Here is a 17,603-nt window from a genome sequence, read left to right as displayed (position 1 = left end):
GTTTTCAGCTATTTCTTTTCTTAGAGTTTCATAGTTCTCATTATAGGGATCTTTCACGTCCTTTGTTAGATAAACTTCCAAATATTTCATCTTCCTTGGCACTACTGTGAATGGAATAGAGTCCTTAATTTTTTTTTTCAGCTTGACTATTGTTGGTATATATAAAGGCTACCGATTTATGAATCTTGATTTTGTAACCTGAGACACTGATGTATTCCTTGATCACTTCTAAGAGTTTTGTAGTAGAATCGCTGGTGTTTTCCAGATATACAATCATATCATCTGCAAAGAGTGAATGTTTGATCTCTTCTGACCCTATCTGGATACCCTTGATCGCCTTTTCTTCCCTAATTGTGATGGCTAAAACTTCCATTACAATGTTAAAGAGCAGTGGAGACAATGGGCACCCTTGTCTGGTTCCTGATCTGAGTGGAAATGATTTCAATTTAACTCCATTGAATACAATATCGGCTGTGGGTTTGTGGCATGTGGCCTCTATCAGTTTAAGAAATGTCCCTTCTATACCAATTTTCTTAAGTGTTTTGATCATGAAGGGATGCTGGACATTATCAAAAGGTTTTTCTGCGTCAATTGAGAGAATGATATGGTCTTTGTTTTTTAATTTGTTTATGTGCTGAATTATACCTATAGATTTACGTATATTAAACCATCCTTGAGACCCTGGGATAAAACCGACTTGGTCACGATGTATAATTTGTTTGATGTGTTGCTGGATTCTGTTTGTTAGGATCTTGTTGAATATTTTTGCATCTATATTCATTAGTGATATTGGTCTATAATTTTCTTTTCTTTTCTTTTTCTTGTTGGGTCTTTTCCTGGTTTGGGGATCAGGGTGATGTTTGCTTCATAGAATGTGTTGGGTAGTCTTCCTTCTTTTTCTACATTTTGGAACAGGTTGAGTAATATAGGTACTAGTTCCTCCCCCCTTCCATCCTGTCCCCCTGCCCTCCCTTCTTCATCCTGGGTCATAGTTGTGATCTATTCTTTATACGAAAGTGAGTGATTGTAAATTGGTTTCATAATAGTATTGAGTATATTGGACATTTTTTCTTCGATTGTTAAGATACTTTACTAAGTAGGGTATGTTCCAGTTCCATCCATGTAAATGTAAAAGAGGTAAGTCTCCATCTTTTTTAAGGCTGTATAATATTCCATCGTATACATTTACCACAATTTATTAATCCATTCATGGGTCAGTGGGCACTTGGGCTTCTTCCATGATTTGCCTATTATGAATTTAGCTGCAGCGAGCAATCTGGTGCAAGTATCTTTTTTATAAAGTGATTTTTGGGTCTTTTGGATATTTGTCTAGTAGAGGAATTGCAGGATCAAACGGCAGGTATACTTTTAGATCCCAAGTATTCTCCATACTTCTTTCCGAAAGGAATGTATTAGCTTGCATTCCCACTAGAAGTATTTCCTTTTCTCCACATCCATGTCAGCATCTCTGGTTTTAGGATTTTGTTATGTGAGCCACTCTTAATGGAGTTACATAATACCACAAAGTGGTTTTGATTTGCATTTCTCTGATGATTAAAGATGATGAGCATTTTTTCATGTGTCTGTAGGCTATGTGCCTATCTTCTTCAGAGAAGCTTTTGTTCAAGTCCTTTGCCCACAATGAAATGGGATTACTTTTTCATTTCTTATTAATAAGTTTCAGTTTTCTGTGGATTCTGGTTATCAAACCTTTGTCAGAAGCATAAACTGCAAATATCCTCTCCCATTCTGAGGGCTGTCTGCTTTCTTTACTTACTGTGTTCTTGGCTGTGCAGAAGCTTTTTAGTTTGATCAGATCCCAGTAATATATTTTTGGTGTTGCTTCAATTGCCCAGAGGGTCCTCCTCATAAAATATTCTCCCAGGCCAATTTCTTCAAGTATTTTGAATATTTTTGCATCTATTTTCATTAAAGATATTGGTCTATAATTTTCTTTTCTTGTATGGTCTTTTCCTGGTTTGGGGATCAGGGTGATATTTGCTTCATAGAAGGTGTTGAGAAGTATTCCTTCTTTTTCGATATTTTGGAAAAGGTTAAGTAATATAGGTACTAGTTCCTCTTTAAAGGTTTGGTAGAATTCTGATGTGAAGCCATCTGGTCCCAGACTCTTCTTTTTTGGGAGATTTTGTATAGTTGATTCTATTTCAGTATTGATATACGTTTCTTCAACATTTCCAATTCTGTCTGATTATGTCTACGAAGTTGGTGTGCTTTCACATATTGGTCAATTTCTTTCAGATTTTCTTATTTCTGAGTATAAAGTGTTTTGTAGTATTCATTAAATTTAAATTTCTGAGATGTCTGTTATTTTGCCTTTGTCATTTCTGATTGATGATATTAGGGACTTTAATTTTCTATTTTTGGTTAGGTTGGCCAAAGGTTTATCAATTTTGTAAAAAACTAACTTTTTAATTCATTGATCTTTTGAATAATTCTTTTGTTTTCAATTTCATTTAATTCTGCTCTAATTTTAGTTATTTCTTTTCTTCTGCTGGGTTTGGGGTTGGAAAGTTCTTCCTTTTCTAGTTGCTTAAGATGTCCCATTAAGTTATTGACTTCTTTCTTTCCATTCTTTTGAGGAAGGCTTGCAATGGTGTAACTTTCCCTCTTAAGACTGACTTTGCAAAATCCCAGAGGTTCTGGTAATTCATGTCTTCATTATTGTTTTGTTCCAAAAATTTGGGAATTTCCTTCTTATTCTCATCTGTGGCCCAGCTATCATTCAGTATAATGTTATTTAGTTTCCATGACTTTGTATGAGTATGCAGATACCTGTTATTCATGAGTTCAACTTTTATTGCTTGATGATCTGAGAAAATATCTTCTGTTCTTTTCAATTTGCTGAGGTTAGACTTGTGACCTAAGATGTGATCAATTTTGGAGAATATTCCATGGGTAGATGAGAAGAATGTGTATTCAGTTTTGTTAGGATGAAATGTTCTGTAGATGTCTATTAAATTCACATGTTGTATGGTGATGTTTAAGTCCAAAATTTCTGTGCTTAGTTTCTTATTGGAGAATCTATCCAACACTGCCAAAGGGGTGTTAAAATCTCTAAGTATTATGGTGCTGGAAGATTTGCCCACATTGTTCATGTCTGTTAGGGTCTCCCTTATAAATTGAGGAACATTCTGGTTGGGCGCATAATAATAATTGACATCTCATTTCATCTCATCATCTCATCAATTGAGTGTTTCCCTTAACAAATATGAAGTGACCGTCCTTGTCTTTCCTTACTTTTGTTGGTTTAAAGCCTGCAAATAAAATCGCCACCCTGCTTTTTTTCTGATTTCTATTTGCCTGGATTACAGATGTCCATCCCTTCTCCCTGAGTCTATATTTATCCTTTAAGGTAAGATGAGATTCTTGTATGCAGCAGATATCTGGCCTGAGTTTTTATATCCAGTCAACCAACCTGTGCCTCTTAAGAGGACAATTTAAGCCATTTACATTAATTGAGAGTATTGATAAGCCTGGTAATATTTTGGGTGTTGAGTTTTTTGAAAGTCCAGTGGACATTTTTAATCCTTTCAGCGCTGTGGAAGTTGGAATTTGATCAAAAGTTTCTGAGTGAGTTTACTTTGGTCATAGAGCATTGTGGTGGTCATTGTGAAGGATCGGTCTGAGAATATCCCAGAGAGCTGGTTTAGTTATGGCAAATTTCCTCAATATGTGAATGTCATTAAATTTTTTAAGTTCTCCATCATAAATGAAAATCAGTTTAGCTGTATACAGGATCCTGAGTTGAAAGTTATTTTGTTTTAGGAGATTAAAAGTCAATGACCACCCTCTTCTAGCTTGAAAGTTTTCAGCAGAGAGATCTGTAGTCATTCTAATATTCTTCCCATTGTAGGTTATGGGTTTCTTATGTCTGGCTGCTTGCAGAATTTTTCCTTCATGTTAACTTTGGCAATATTAATTATAATGTGTCTAGGAGATGCTTTATTTGGATTGAGTCGTGATGGGGTTCTGAAACTGTCTGCTATCTGAATTTCATAATCTCTTGCCATGTTTGGAAAGTTCTCCTCGATTATCTCTTGGAGTAGAGTATCTGGGCCTTTCAAAGCAACCTCATCACCTTCAGGAATTCCTATAAGGCGAATATTAGTTTTTTTGGAATGATCTTACAGCTTTCTGAGAGAATGATCCATTTTTGCTCTCCACTTCTCTTCCTCTTTGAGGGTTTGGGAGCGTTCAAGAGCTTTGTCTTCAATGCCAGAAATCCTTCTTCTGCCTGCTCCATTCTGTTACTGAGGGATTCTACTGTGTTTTTCATATCTTGGAGGGCTGCAAATTGTTTTCTCCATGTGTCAATATCTTTGGAGATTTTTGTCTTTGAATTCATTGAATTCTTGAGACAACTTTTGAATTATTCCTAGAATTTCTAATTCCAACTTTACTTCTGTTAATCTTATTTGCTATCCAAATTCGAAACTTGATTTCTGATATTTCAGCCATTTGTTTATGAATGGGATCTTCTGGTGTGTCCACCTTGTCGTTCCTTGGGGGAGTTGATCTACTCTGATTATTCATGTTACTAGAGTTTTTGCACTGATTCTCCCCCATGATTATTTTTCCTTGTTTGGCTAGACGAGCAGGTACTGTGAAATTGGATTGGGGGATCCTGGAGTAGTGATTAACCAGCCCTTTGTCCAAGAGCTGGGACAGGTGACTGCAGCTTTTCTCCTATAGCTTTGCAAAGGACCTGTGCAGTACTACAGCCTGCTTGAGCAGTTGCACCTGCTTGAGTCACAGGGAGATCTATATCTCCTTGGTCAGGCTGCTGCACTCTGCCACCAGCCAGCAGGGGGAGCTGAAGCCTGACTACCTGGGGTGCTTAATGGAAGCTGGGTAGTGTTGCTCAGTTTCAGCCCCACCCCAGATTGATGTTGCTGCCACTTATATTCTTGCTTGCAGAATTTGCGTTTCTGTCCTGGCTGTATTCCACTGTGGGCCAGGCACTGTTTGAATTCACAGAAACTGCGACAGCCCTGCCCTGTGCTGCTGCCGCTACACCAGTTCTCACAGAGCTGGAGTCTCTGTCTCCACTGCACTCTGCGTTGGGGCAGGCGTTGTTAGAGCTCAGAAAGGGTTCTCAGTTCCTGCCCCTCTCTGAGCTGATGCCTCTGCCATGCCTGCTTTTGTCCCAGCTATGCTCCATTGGAGTTGGGTGCATCTTGGGCTCATAAAAGCAACAATTCTGACTCAGCCCTGCTCTGAGAGTATGCTGCCTCTGCATGAGCATATTCTATTCTCTGTCCTCGCTGCACCCTGCCCAGGAAGGTACCGCCTCAGGTATAGCCTTTGCTTCCGGGGCCTGCATTTCTGTGACTGCCACTAGAGTAGTGACCTGGCTCCCTGTGATTGGTAAGAGAGATGGGAAGTGTTTCTCCAAAATACCACCAGGGGTGTGAGCCCTATTGTTCCCACTGCTGCCGCTGTTGCTGTTGTTGCACTGTGCTTGGGGCACTGTTTCTCCCTCTCCTGTATGGCTCCCTCGCACCACAGTCTCCACTTATACCTGTGCTGCAGATTCAGCATAGACTTGTAACAGCCCACGCCTTGTCCATACCTCTCCAGAAAATGCCCAAGAGTCTGGACTCTGCAGGGGACAGGCTTCCAGACCTCAGGGTGTGAGTGGAGGGGAGTGCTGGGAATTCAGAATTGCTGGTAGAGAAAATGTTCAGTTTTATGCCTGGTGGGAGAATGCCATGGCACACTAGTGGGTCCTCTCTGGGGAAGGTGATCCGGTTTTTAGTGGTTCTCTCCTGAGGAATAGAAAAAGAAGAGATCTGAACTCTGCTCGCTTTGTTTGTAGAAAGTACACTGGGAGCTGTTCTCATGGGGGAGGGGACTCCCATCCACTTTGTAATGGGTTTTCTACCTATTGTTTGTTTCCATGGGGTTGCAGCTCACCTCAGCAGGGGTGATGTGCTCTCTTCAGTATTCTCTCTTAGCTCAGCCCCAAACCATTAGCTTACTTGATAAACTTCTGTCCTTTAACTCTCCTTCTGGATGGGAGCCTCTGTGGAAAGCTGGCTCTAGTCGGCCATCTTGCCTCCTCCCCAGTAGAATTTTTTTTTTTTGGTAGAGACAGAGTCTCACTTTATTGTCCTCTGTAGAGTGCTGTGGCATCACAGCTCACAGCAACCTCCAGCTATTGGGCTCATGTGATTCTCTTGCCTCAGCCTCCCGAGCAGCTGGGACTAGAGACATCTGCCACAACGCCTGGCTATTTTTTTTTTTGTTGTTGCAGTTTGGCCGGGGCTGGGTTTGAACCCGCCACCCTCGGTGTATGGGTACAGTGCTCTACTCACTGAGCCACAGGCGCTGTCCCCCAGTAGAATTTTTTTAAATAAATCTTCTTCCTGGGCGGCGCCTGTGGCTCCGTGAGTAGAGCGCCAGCCCCATATGCCGAGGGTGGCGGGTTCGGACCCAGCCCCGGCCAAACTGCAACAGAAAAATAGCCGGGCGTTTTAGCGTGCGCCTGTAGTCCCAGCTGCTTGGGAGGCTGAGGCAAGAGAATCGCGTAAGCCCAAGCGTTAGAGGTTGCTGTGAGCCGTGTGACACCACGGCACTCTACCTGAGGGCAGTACAGTGAGACTCTGTCTCTACAAAAAAAAAAAAAAAAAAAAAATCTTCTTCCATATATTTTCAGGCAATATATATTGGATTTCTTAACAAACATTTACCAGAATGTCTCATTATTATACTTGCTATTTCATTCATGTAATACTTGGTGTTTTATAAGGAAAATAAAACATATAAGTATAAACACACCTGTATAACTTGCAGTGATAATACCTCCTTATCATAACTCTGTTACTCTATCCAAAGTTGGTCATTTGATCATTTTTTAAATTTCAGAATATTACGGGGGTATAAATATTTTGGTAAACATTTGCTGCTTTTATGCATGGATTTTTTTTTTGTGCATGTTGAGTCAAAGTTAAAAGTGTGCTTATCTAGATATCATGCTTTGTTCATGTCAGGTGTGAATTTACGCCATTCCTGTGAAAAGTTGGGTATTAGTATCCTCATTTTACAAAGCAAGAGAGTAAACAGTGTTTCTAAGTTCATATAGTTAATAAGTAGGAGAATTGAGGTATGGATTTGTTCTGTCTGATTTCAGAGTCTACCTTGTACAATATATGCCATTGTACCTGAATTCTTTTCATCCTGGGCTCATTAGTTAGAGAATTCTACCATATATGTCTTAACTGCTGATCCTAAGTGGCATCTCTTAACCATGTTGTGAGAAGGGGTGAGAATTTCTCTGTCTATTATAAAATTCCTCAGCATTCCTCATAGAAGTGGGCACAGGTGCTGGCTTCTTAGCTACCTTGGTCAAGTTTCTGGGAAATTTTCACAGGAGCTTCCCTAATTCTGGGCTGTGCAACTGGAGCCTTTTCCCATCCATTCCAACACCACAAGATGACCTTCCTCACAGCTGGGGTGGAAGGCCTGGCTCTTAGGTGGGGCTCAATTCTTTGCCAAGCTTGAGGAGACCGTATGTACAATTCAAAAGCATATTATATTTGTCTTTAATTTATTGTTGTTCAGGCTTACAAGGAATGGAAGATCATTTCCTCATTTACACCTTCATCATCTGACTCCAGAGAGGAAAATCGGCCATTGGTTGAAGTGCCCCTGGAGAAGCTGAGCTCTTCTCAAAGTCGGTCTCTCATGGTGAATCCAGAAATGTACAAGGCGAGTTTCTGCCATTTGTTAATATACTTATTTGACATGGGACCCAAACAAGGTTTGGAAGAGAAGATGAGATGAAAAATAGAGCCTTTATCTTGCCTTGTTTTCCTGTACACCAACAACTAGAGTGGGGAATGGGCAAGAGAGGGATATGGATCCCAGTAGGGAGCTAGGCTTGATGGGTGGGTGCTGTCTGATAGTGGAAGGGGGAAGTTTGTACCTTCTAGTCATTTCTAGAATTCAGCTCTATTCAGAAATTTTGACGCAATCATGCAGTAGGTCTTGGGTAATTTAGTACTAATGATAGTTATGATAGAAGTGAATGGCTGTGCATGGTGGTGTGCACTTGTAGTCCCAGCTACTCGAGAGGCTGAGTCAGGAGAATCACTTGAGCTGAGGAGTTCGGGGTTGCTGTAAGTGAGCTATGATGATGCCACTGCACTCAGAGAAGGAGAGGGAGAGAGAGAAAAAGAAAGAAAGAAAGAAAAAGGAAAAAAAAAGGTATATGACTGGTTTAACTTAATTTTTTTTAAAAGACAAAAATGTCATTCTGTCTCCTTGGGTAGAGTGCTGTGGTGTCACAGCTCACAGCAATCTCAAACTCTTGGGCTCAAGCCATCATCTTGCCTCAGCCTCCTAAGTAGCTTGGACTATAAGGCACCCACAACAACACCTGGCTAGTTTTTCTGTTTTTAGAACAGATGGTGTCTCACTCTTGCATAGGCTGGTCTTGAACACCTCAGCTCAAGCAATCCACGCTCCTCAATCTCCCAGAGTGCTAGGATGACGGGGCGAGCCACTGTGGTGTCTGGCTTTAATTTTTACAAATAAGTCATAGCAACTGTGTAAGATTTAACCATTGAGATAAACTGAATAGAGAACTTGTCTGTACTATATTTGTACCTTCTGATGAATCTTTAATTATTTCAGAATTGTAGCAAAAACAGAAAAAGCAGAGGAAAAATTATGGAAGATTCATGATATTTTATCTTATACAAATGGTGTGGGAAAGGGCTGGAGTTTCTCAAGGCCTCCCTAGAACCTTGCTCACCTGTGCTGCAGCCCCAGTGAGCTCCGGGTGCCTGGCAGTCAGTCATGCTGTGTCCCTCAAAAATTTAGTTTTGGTATTTTGCTAAAATCAGAGTAACCTCATTGATATGGTGGATAGGGACAAAAGGCTCATCATCTTTATCCTTAATCCTCCCTTTAGCTCCTCAATGGAGAGCTGAAGCAGCTATATACTGCCATAACACGGGCTCGTGTCAACCTCTGGATTTTTGATGAAAACAGAGAGAAACGGGCTCCTGCATTCAAATATTTCATTGGAAGAGATTTTGTTCAAGTTGTGAAGACAGATGAAAATAAAGGTAAGATCTTTATTGGAGGAAGCACGTTTCTCTCTACTATTCTTATGGTTAGATGTAAAGAGTTTATAGTTTTTAAAAAGGACTTTCTTTCCATAATCTTTTGAGAAACGAGACTTGGTATTCATCTGTTAAGGAGTATGGGAAAATATGGTCATAGTGGGTTTGGAAGGGAAGACTTTTTTTTAACTTTTAAAAATTTTAATAGATTTAGGGAGTACAACTGTTATTTGCTACATAGGTGAATTGCATAATGATGAATCAAGGCTTTGAGTGTACCTATTATCAGAATAGTGTACATTCTGATAAACTTTACACTATACATAGGTAATTTTTTTATCCTGTATTCCCCTCTCAATCTCCCTCTTTAGTTTTCAGTGTCCGTTATACCATTTTATGACATATATTTAGCAATCATTTAACGTCCACCTTTTTTTTCAGATTAATATATGGTTACAAATGACTAGGTTACATTGTTTGTATTTCTTAGGTAAAGTTTAAGTTGTATCTGAGCCCCTCACCCAGAGGATGTGCTATATGCCCTTACATTGTGCAACTTAGGTGAGAGCTTACCAATTCCCCCCCTCCTCCCCTTTGCCCTTTACCTCCCCTACCATTTGAATTTAATGTGTTTTTCTCTCATGTGGGTGTGTAGTTGTTTATCTTTTAGTTTCACATTAGTATTGAATACATTGGATACTTGCTTTTCCATTCTTGGGATACTTTATTAAGAAGAATGTACTTCAACTCCATCTAAATACATATACCACAGTTTATTAATCCATTCATGTGTTGATGGGAACTTGGGTTGATGCCATGTCTTATGATTGTGAATTGCTGCAATAAACATTCATGTGCAGATGTCCTTACGGTAAAATGATTTTTTTGTCTTCTGGGTAGATATCTAGTAATGGGATTCCAGGATCAAATGGAAGACTTACTTTTAGCTCTTTGAGAATTCTTGATGCTTTTGTCCATTGAGGTGTATTAATTTACAATCCCAACAGCTGTTTCAAAGTGTTCCCTTTTCTCCACATCCATGCCAGTGTCTGCAGCTTTGGGATTTTGTAATGTGGGCTATTATCACTGAGTTTAGGTGATATCTCAGAGTGATTTTTGATTTGAATTTCTCTGATGATTAGGGATGATGAGAATTTTTTCCATGTTTTTGTTGGCCATTTGTCTTCTTCAGAGAAGTTTCTGTTCAAGTCTCAAGACTCTTGCCCACTTATAAATGGGATTGTTTTCTCTTTTCTTTTTAATTAGTTTGAATTCTCTGTAGATTTTAGTTATTAGGTCTTTATCAGATTCTTAACATGCATATATCTCCTCCCCTTCTAAAGGCTGTCTATTTGCTTTAGTTGTTGTACCCTTAGCTGTGCAGAAGCTCTTTAGCTTGATCACATCCCATTTATTAATGTTTGCTGTTGCTACAATTGGCAGGGGGATCTTCTTCATAAAATCTTTTCCCAGAACGATTTTGTCAAGAGTTTTCCCCATATTTTATTCTAGAATTTTTATCATTTCATACCTTAAATTTAAATGTCTTAGTACAGTGAGAGTCAATTTTTGTAATTAGTGAGTGGTGTGAGTCCAATTTCAGTCTTCTATATGTGGTTAACCAGTTCTCCCAGCTACATTTATTAAATAGAAATTCCTTTCCCCAGTGTATGCTTTGGTTTATTGAAGATTGGTGGCTTGTTTTATTTCTAGGTTCTGTATTCTATTCCATAGGTCTATGTCTCTATCTTTGTGTCAGTACCATGCTGTTTTGATCATTGTCAAAATGTTATTTAACCTGAAGTCTGGTAATGCGATCCTTCAGATTTGTTTTTATTTCTTAGAATTGCATTGGCTATTCAGGTTTTCTTTCTGGTTCTACATGAAACACAGTGATTATTTTTTTAAGTTCTTCAAAGTATGATGTTGGTGCTTTGATGGGGATTGAATTAAATCTGTAGATTTGGGTAGTAGGACATTTTAACAATGTTAATTCTTTCCAGTCATGAGCATGGCATGTATTCCATTTGTTAACATCTTCACTATTTCTTTTCTCAGTGTTATGTAGTTTTCTGTGTAGAAATCATTCACATCCTTTATTAGGTAATTACGAAATTCCCAGGTATTTCATTTTCTTTTTTTTTTATTTATTTTTATTAAACCGTAACTGTGTACATTAGTATGATCGTGGGGCACCATACACTTGGTTCATAGATCGTTTGACACATTTTCATCACATTAGTTAACATAGCTTTTGTAGCATTTTCTTAGTTATTTTGCTAAGACCTTTACATTCCACATTTACTAGGATTCACATATACCCTTGTAAGATGCACCGCAGGTATAATCCCATTAATCCCCCTCCTTCCCCCTTCCTCCCCCCTCCCTCCCCTCCCTTTCCCCTTTCTGCCTATTCTTAGGTTATAACTGGGATATAGCTTTCATGTGAAGGTCCTACATTAGTTTCATAATAAGGATGAGTACATTGGGTACTTTTTCTTCCATTCTTGAGACACTTTACTAAGAAGAATATGTTCCAGCTCCATGCATGTAAACATGAAAGAGGTAAAGTCTCCATCTTTCTTTAAGGCTGCATAATATTCCATGGTGTACATATACCACAATTTATTGATCCATTCGTGGATCGATGGGCACTTGAGCTTTTTCCATGACTTAGCAATTATGAGTAGGGCTGCAATAAATATTCTGATACAAATATCTTTGTTATGGTGTGATTTTTGGTCTTCTGGGTATATGCCCAGTAGGGGAATTACAGGATTGAATGGCAGATCTATTTTTAGATCTCTAAGTGTTCTCCATATCTCTTTCCAAAAGGAATGTATTAATTTGCATTCCCACCAGCAGTGCAAAAGTGTTCCCTTTTCTCCACATCCATGCCAACATCTCTGGTCTTGGGATTTTGTGATATAGGCTAGTCTCACTGGAGTTAAATGATATCTCAAAGTAGTTTTGATTTGCATTTCTCTGATGATTAAAGATGATGAGCATTTTTTCATATGTCTGAAGGCCGTGCGCCTGTCTTCTTCAGAGAAGTTTCTCTTCAAGTCCCTTGCCCAGCCTGTGATGGGATCCCTTGTTCTTTTCTTGCTAATGCATTTGAGTTCTCTGTGGATTCTGGTTATTAAACCTTTGTCGGAGACATAACCTGCAAATATCTTCTCCCATTCTGAGGGCAGGTATTTCATTTTCTTTGAAGGCATTGTGAAAAGTATTATGTCTTTGATTTGTTTCTCAGCTTGGCTGTGATTGGCCTATGTGAAGGCTACTGATTTGTAAATATTGATTTTGTATCCCAAGACTTTACTATATTCCTTGATCACTTCCATAAGCCAGTGGATGAGTCCCTCGAGTTTTCTAAGTATAAGATCATGTTGTCTGCAAAAGAACGAGAGTTCAGCTAAAATTTTTCAAGCCTGAAGAGGGTGGTTATTTGTCTTTAACCTTGTTAAAACAATTTTGAGCCCATAATTCTGTATTCTGCTAAATTAAGTTTCATATTCAATAAAGAAATCAAATCTTTTACTGACATGCCATCATTGAGGAAATTTACCACAAGACCAGCTCTGTAGGAAGTACTCAAACCCATTTTTCATACTGACCCGCACAATAGACTACTCAGAAACTAAGGACAAAACCTGGCTTCCACAATTGTGCAAAGGATAAAACTAAGCAATAGACCTCCACAAAACAAGATGAACAGAGCTCCACTATACTTATCATTTCTCTTAATAAACGTGAATGGCTTGAATTCCCCACTGAAGAGGCACAGGCTGGCTGACTGGATAAGAAAGCACAAGCCAAATATATGCTATATTCAGGAAACACATCTAACCTCTAAGGAGAAAACAAGACTCAGGGTGAAAGGTTGGAAAATAATATTTCAAGCAATTGGAAGTCAGAAGAAAACAGGGGTTACAATCTTATTTGCAGATACAATTGGATTTAAACCAATTTAAATAAAGACTAGGGTGGACACTATATACTGGTCAAGGGAACAATACAAGAAGAAGACATTTCAATCCTAAACATTACATACTCAAATGCTCCCAGATATATAAAATGAACCTTAATTGATCTGTACAATATGATATCCTACAACCATAATAACTGGGGATTTCAACACACCTCTGACAGAACTGGACAGATCCTCTAAGCAGAAATTATATAAAAGAAACAAGGGACTTAAATGCAAACCTAGAACAACTAAACTTAATAGACATGTTGTAGCAGCCCATAGAGCATATGGCAAGGAGGAGTGAGAGTTATAAGAAACACTGTATAGCTCAGTAATGTAACACCTTGGTGATAAGGGCATGGGGAGGGATTTGGCTCTCCTAACAAACATGAGAGCTTGCGAGATGAGAGCATCAGTGATTGGCAGTCTCTACACCTGTGGTGTTAAGAGCCACAGGAGTGTGTCTATAAGAGGCTGGAGGAGAAAGCAGTTGGGAACATGCATTCTATCATGGACCCGCTCACTCTGACTCTTGTCACTTTTCCTGCTTGCAGAATGCCTGCATGGCATCTCTCTATAAAAGACTGCTAAAGACTGCAAAGATGTATTCTAAGATTGCTTAAGACTGCTAAGATGTATTCTAAGACTGCTAATGACTGCTAAGATGTATTCTTTTTTTTTTTTTTTTTGAGCTGACTTTATTTTTTAAATTTCATGGTCACATTTTAATTCATTAATTTTACAGTTCAGCATTAATATCACCACATGTATACAAATGGTGTAAAACAAGTATAGTGGTGTTTTTAATACAAAATAAATAATCTGTTTTATAGAAAAACTATCTTTTTTTAAATTTTTACATATACATGTGTTTATTAGGTTTCCACTTTTTGCCTTCACAAAATTAAAAGGGCTTAAAATTTAACAACAATAACAATGTTTAAGATAAGGACTAGAAACAAAAACCTTGTAAAGAATGAATGAAGATAAACACATTCAGAGAAGAAATCAGATGATTGTTGCAACGAAGTATTAAGCAAGAATAATAATAGTAATGCAAAGAAAGTGACATTCGCATTGTGAAGTAAGAGTATGTCTGTTATAGAAGGCTTTGACTCTGAGGTTCAGTATGGAGTAATCAATTAACTTCTTATTTTTTTCCCAAAGTCTCAAAAAATAGACAACTAATATTTATAAATAAAAATAAAAGATAATTTCAAAAAACAGATCATGCCAATCTTATAGACAATAGAAAAAGAAGAAATCTTCAAAATCATTCTACTTAATCTGGATATACCTGATATTAAAATTGGAAAAAATACATTGTTATAAAGGGGAAATTATAAACGTAATTCACTTATAAATGGGGATGCAGTATCCTATATCCTAAACAATATATTAACAAGTTGAAGTAAAAATTAATGTTTAGGGCAGTGCCTGTGGCTCAAAGGAGTAGGGTGCCGGCCCCGTATGCTGGAGGTGGTGGGTTCAAACCCAGCCCCAGCCAAAAACTGCAAAAAAAAAAAAAATTAATGTTTAAGTAATGTGCTTTAGTCAAAATCGAATCCAATTTATGTGAGAATTAGTCACTATTTTCTTTTTTTTTTTGGTATTCTTCTTACTAAGATTGCTTTACTTCCTCAAATACTGTCTTTGTCTCTCTCTCTCTTCTGCTGAAGCAAATAGCCCTCAGGTGCCTAAGAGCAATTGTTCCTGAACAAGGTAGCCTAGTGGTCTGCATCCAGAACCTAAATTAACTGGGAGCTAGAGACCTGGCCAGTCCCAGGCCCCGATAAGTGGTGACCACAAATAGACCCTGACAACATCTATAGATGGCTCCCAAACTACTGAGTATACGTTCTTCTCACCAGCTCATGGGTTGTACTCCAAATCAATCATATCCTAGGAAACAAATCAAACCTCAGCAAAATTAAAGGAATAGAAATTATACCTTGTATCTTTTCTGATTATAAGGGAATAAAGGTAGAAATCAACCCCAACAAAAACCTTCATCCCCACACAAAGTAATGGAAACTAAACAACCTTATGCCGAATGATAGGTGGGTCAAGGAGGAGATAAGGATATAATTAGATTTCTCTAACAAAATGACAGTGAAGCACAAGCTATCAAAACTTGTGGAATACTTCAAAGGCAGTCCCAAGAGGGGAATTTATTGAATTAAATGCCTACATTCAAAAAACAGAAAGTGCTCAAATCAACAACCTAATGAACCATCTTAAGGAACTGGAAAAGGAAGCGCAATCCAATCCCAAACCTAGCATAAGAAGAGAAATATCTAAAAGGAGAACAGAAGTAAATGAAATTGAGAACATAAGAACCATTCAGAAGATCAGTGAAACAAAAAGTTGGTTTTTTGAAAAGATTAATAAAATCAGTACACCCTCATCCAAATTAACTAGAAACAGAAAAATAAGATCTCTAATAACGTCAGTCAGAAATGAAAAAGGGAAAATAAGAGCAGATACCACAGAGGTACAAAAGATAATTACTGACTCCTACAAAAAACTGTATGCTCAGAAATTTAAAAACATGGAGGAAATGGACCAATACCTGGAATCACACTACTTCCCTAAACTCAACCATAAAGATCTAGAAATTTCAAACAGACCAATATCAAGCACCAAAATTGCAACAAAAATAATAAATCTTCCAAAAAAGGAAAGTTCAGATGGTTTTACACTAGATTCTACCAAAACTTCAAAGGAGCTCATACCTATATTGCAGAACCTATTCCAAAACATAGAGAAGGAAGGAATCCTCCCCAACACATTCTACAAAGCAAACATCACCCTGATATCAAAACTAGGAAAGGACCCAACCAAAAAAAAAAAAAAACAATTATACATCATAATTAGGTGGGCTTTATTACAAGGGGTGTAAGGTTGATTCAGCATATGTAAATCCATAAATGTAATTCACCATATAAATAGAAGCAAAAAATGACCATATGGTTCTCTCAATAGATGCAGAAAAAACATTTGACAAAATTCAGCATCCCTTTCTGACAAGAACACTTAAGAAAATAGGCATAGATGGGATGTTTCTTAAACTGATAGAGGCTGTCTACAACAAGCCCATAGCCAATATCATACTGGATAGAAGCATTTTTATTTAGAACTAGAACAAAACAAGGATTTCCACTATCACCACTGCTATTCAACATAATGTTGGAAGTTCTAGCCAGTGCAGTCAGGCAAGAGAAGGATATCAAGAATATTCAAATTTAGGGAAGGTATTTTATTTGTTCTTTAAAAGTGAAGGTCAATGACAAGGTTAGAGGTAATAGGCCCTGGTGGGAGAATACAAATGGCTAGGAGATTTTGTACAGCAGATTTGACAGTATCTATCAAAATTAAGAGTGCACATATCTTTTGACCCAGCACTTCCCTTTTAGAAATCTATCTGAAATATTTGTGTTAAAAATCTCAAAGATTCATGTATAAGGATGCTCCATACAGCCTTCTTTGCAATTGCAAGGAACTAAAAACAACCTAAGTGTCATCAATGAGGAAAAGGCCAAATATAGTTATTTTGGTGGAATACTGTTCAGCCATTACAAAGAATGGGGTAGATTTCCACTTGTAGGGAAAGATGTTCAAGATGTATGAAATGAAAAAAAGGCAAAGGGAAAAATTTAAAGCAGTATGGATAAAATGATTCAGTTTGCAAATAAATTTATATAATACAAATATAAAAACTTTAACTGTATACATCAGAAGAATAGAATGTTTATGAATGTGTATGTATGTATGTGTGTACATACAAACACCTACTGCAGTGTTTTTAATTACCAAACCCAATTCAGTTTCTGCGTTTGAAAAGAACTAGGTTTGTGAGAATTCAGTGGTGAAGGATAACAGATCATCTGAATCTGTTTGGTTCTTGAGTTTCACAAAGCAAGAACTGAGAGTTTAGATAGTAAGGGATTCATCATAAAACTTATCTGTATTCAGTTCCTTGTTGTGGGTAACAAGGGTTTAAATAACAAGAGTTTGGAGGACAGCATGTGTGTAAATACATGTGTACACCTATTATTTCCAATGCAGAACCGTTCATGATGGTTATTTACCTCTGGTGCTAGGACTGGTGGATATGAGGTTGTTGAGTAGATATTGACACCTTTATCTTCTGTGCTGTTTGCAGGGTTTAGAACATTATGTATTATTTTCAAAATTTACAGAGCCTAGCTAATTAAAACTGGGGTCACAATGTAGCGGTATATAGCACACCTCCTAGGTGAAGGACTTAACGGCAACTTGGACTTACACAGTGCAAACAATGTAACCTAATTGTATGTGCCCTTATAGTAATCTGAAATAAAAAATAATTTTAAAAAATGGAGATTTTAGTCTGTACTACAAAGCCATAGTGGTTAAGACAGCATGGTACTGGCACAAAAATAGAGACATAGAGACTTGGAATCAAATAGAAAACCAAGAAATGAAACTAACATCTTACAACAACCTAATCTTTGATAAACCAAACAAGAACATACCTTGGGGGAAAGACTCCC

The 17,603-nt window shown here is 37.9% G+C and overlaps 1 protein-coding gene across 1 annotated transcript in view; it reads left to right on the top strand.

Moving 5' to 3' along the window:
• TRANK1 (tetratricopeptide repeat and ankyrin repeat containing 1) overlaps window positions 1–17,603 on the top strand; it is a 126,458-nt gene that overhangs the window by 83,904 nt on the left and 24,951 nt on the right. The window contains exons 14-15 of the mRNA XM_053600052.1: window positions 7,585–7,731; window positions 8,939–9,095. Of these exons, the coding sequence (XP_053456027.1) occupies window positions 7,585–7,731; window positions 8,939–9,095 (304 nt within the window). The remainder of the gene's footprint in view (window positions 1–7,584; window positions 7,732–8,938; window positions 9,096–17,603) is intronic.

This window comes from Nycticebus coucang, chromosome 8 (genome assembly GCF_027406575.1).
Source record: "Nycticebus coucang isolate mNycCou1 chromosome 8, mNycCou1.pri, whole genome shotgun sequence".
In the NCBI taxonomy this organism is placed as follows: Eukaryota; Metazoa; Chordata; class Mammalia; order Primates; family Lorisidae; genus Nycticebus; species Nycticebus coucang.
This window is presented reverse-complemented; position numbering and strand designations above follow the sequence as displayed.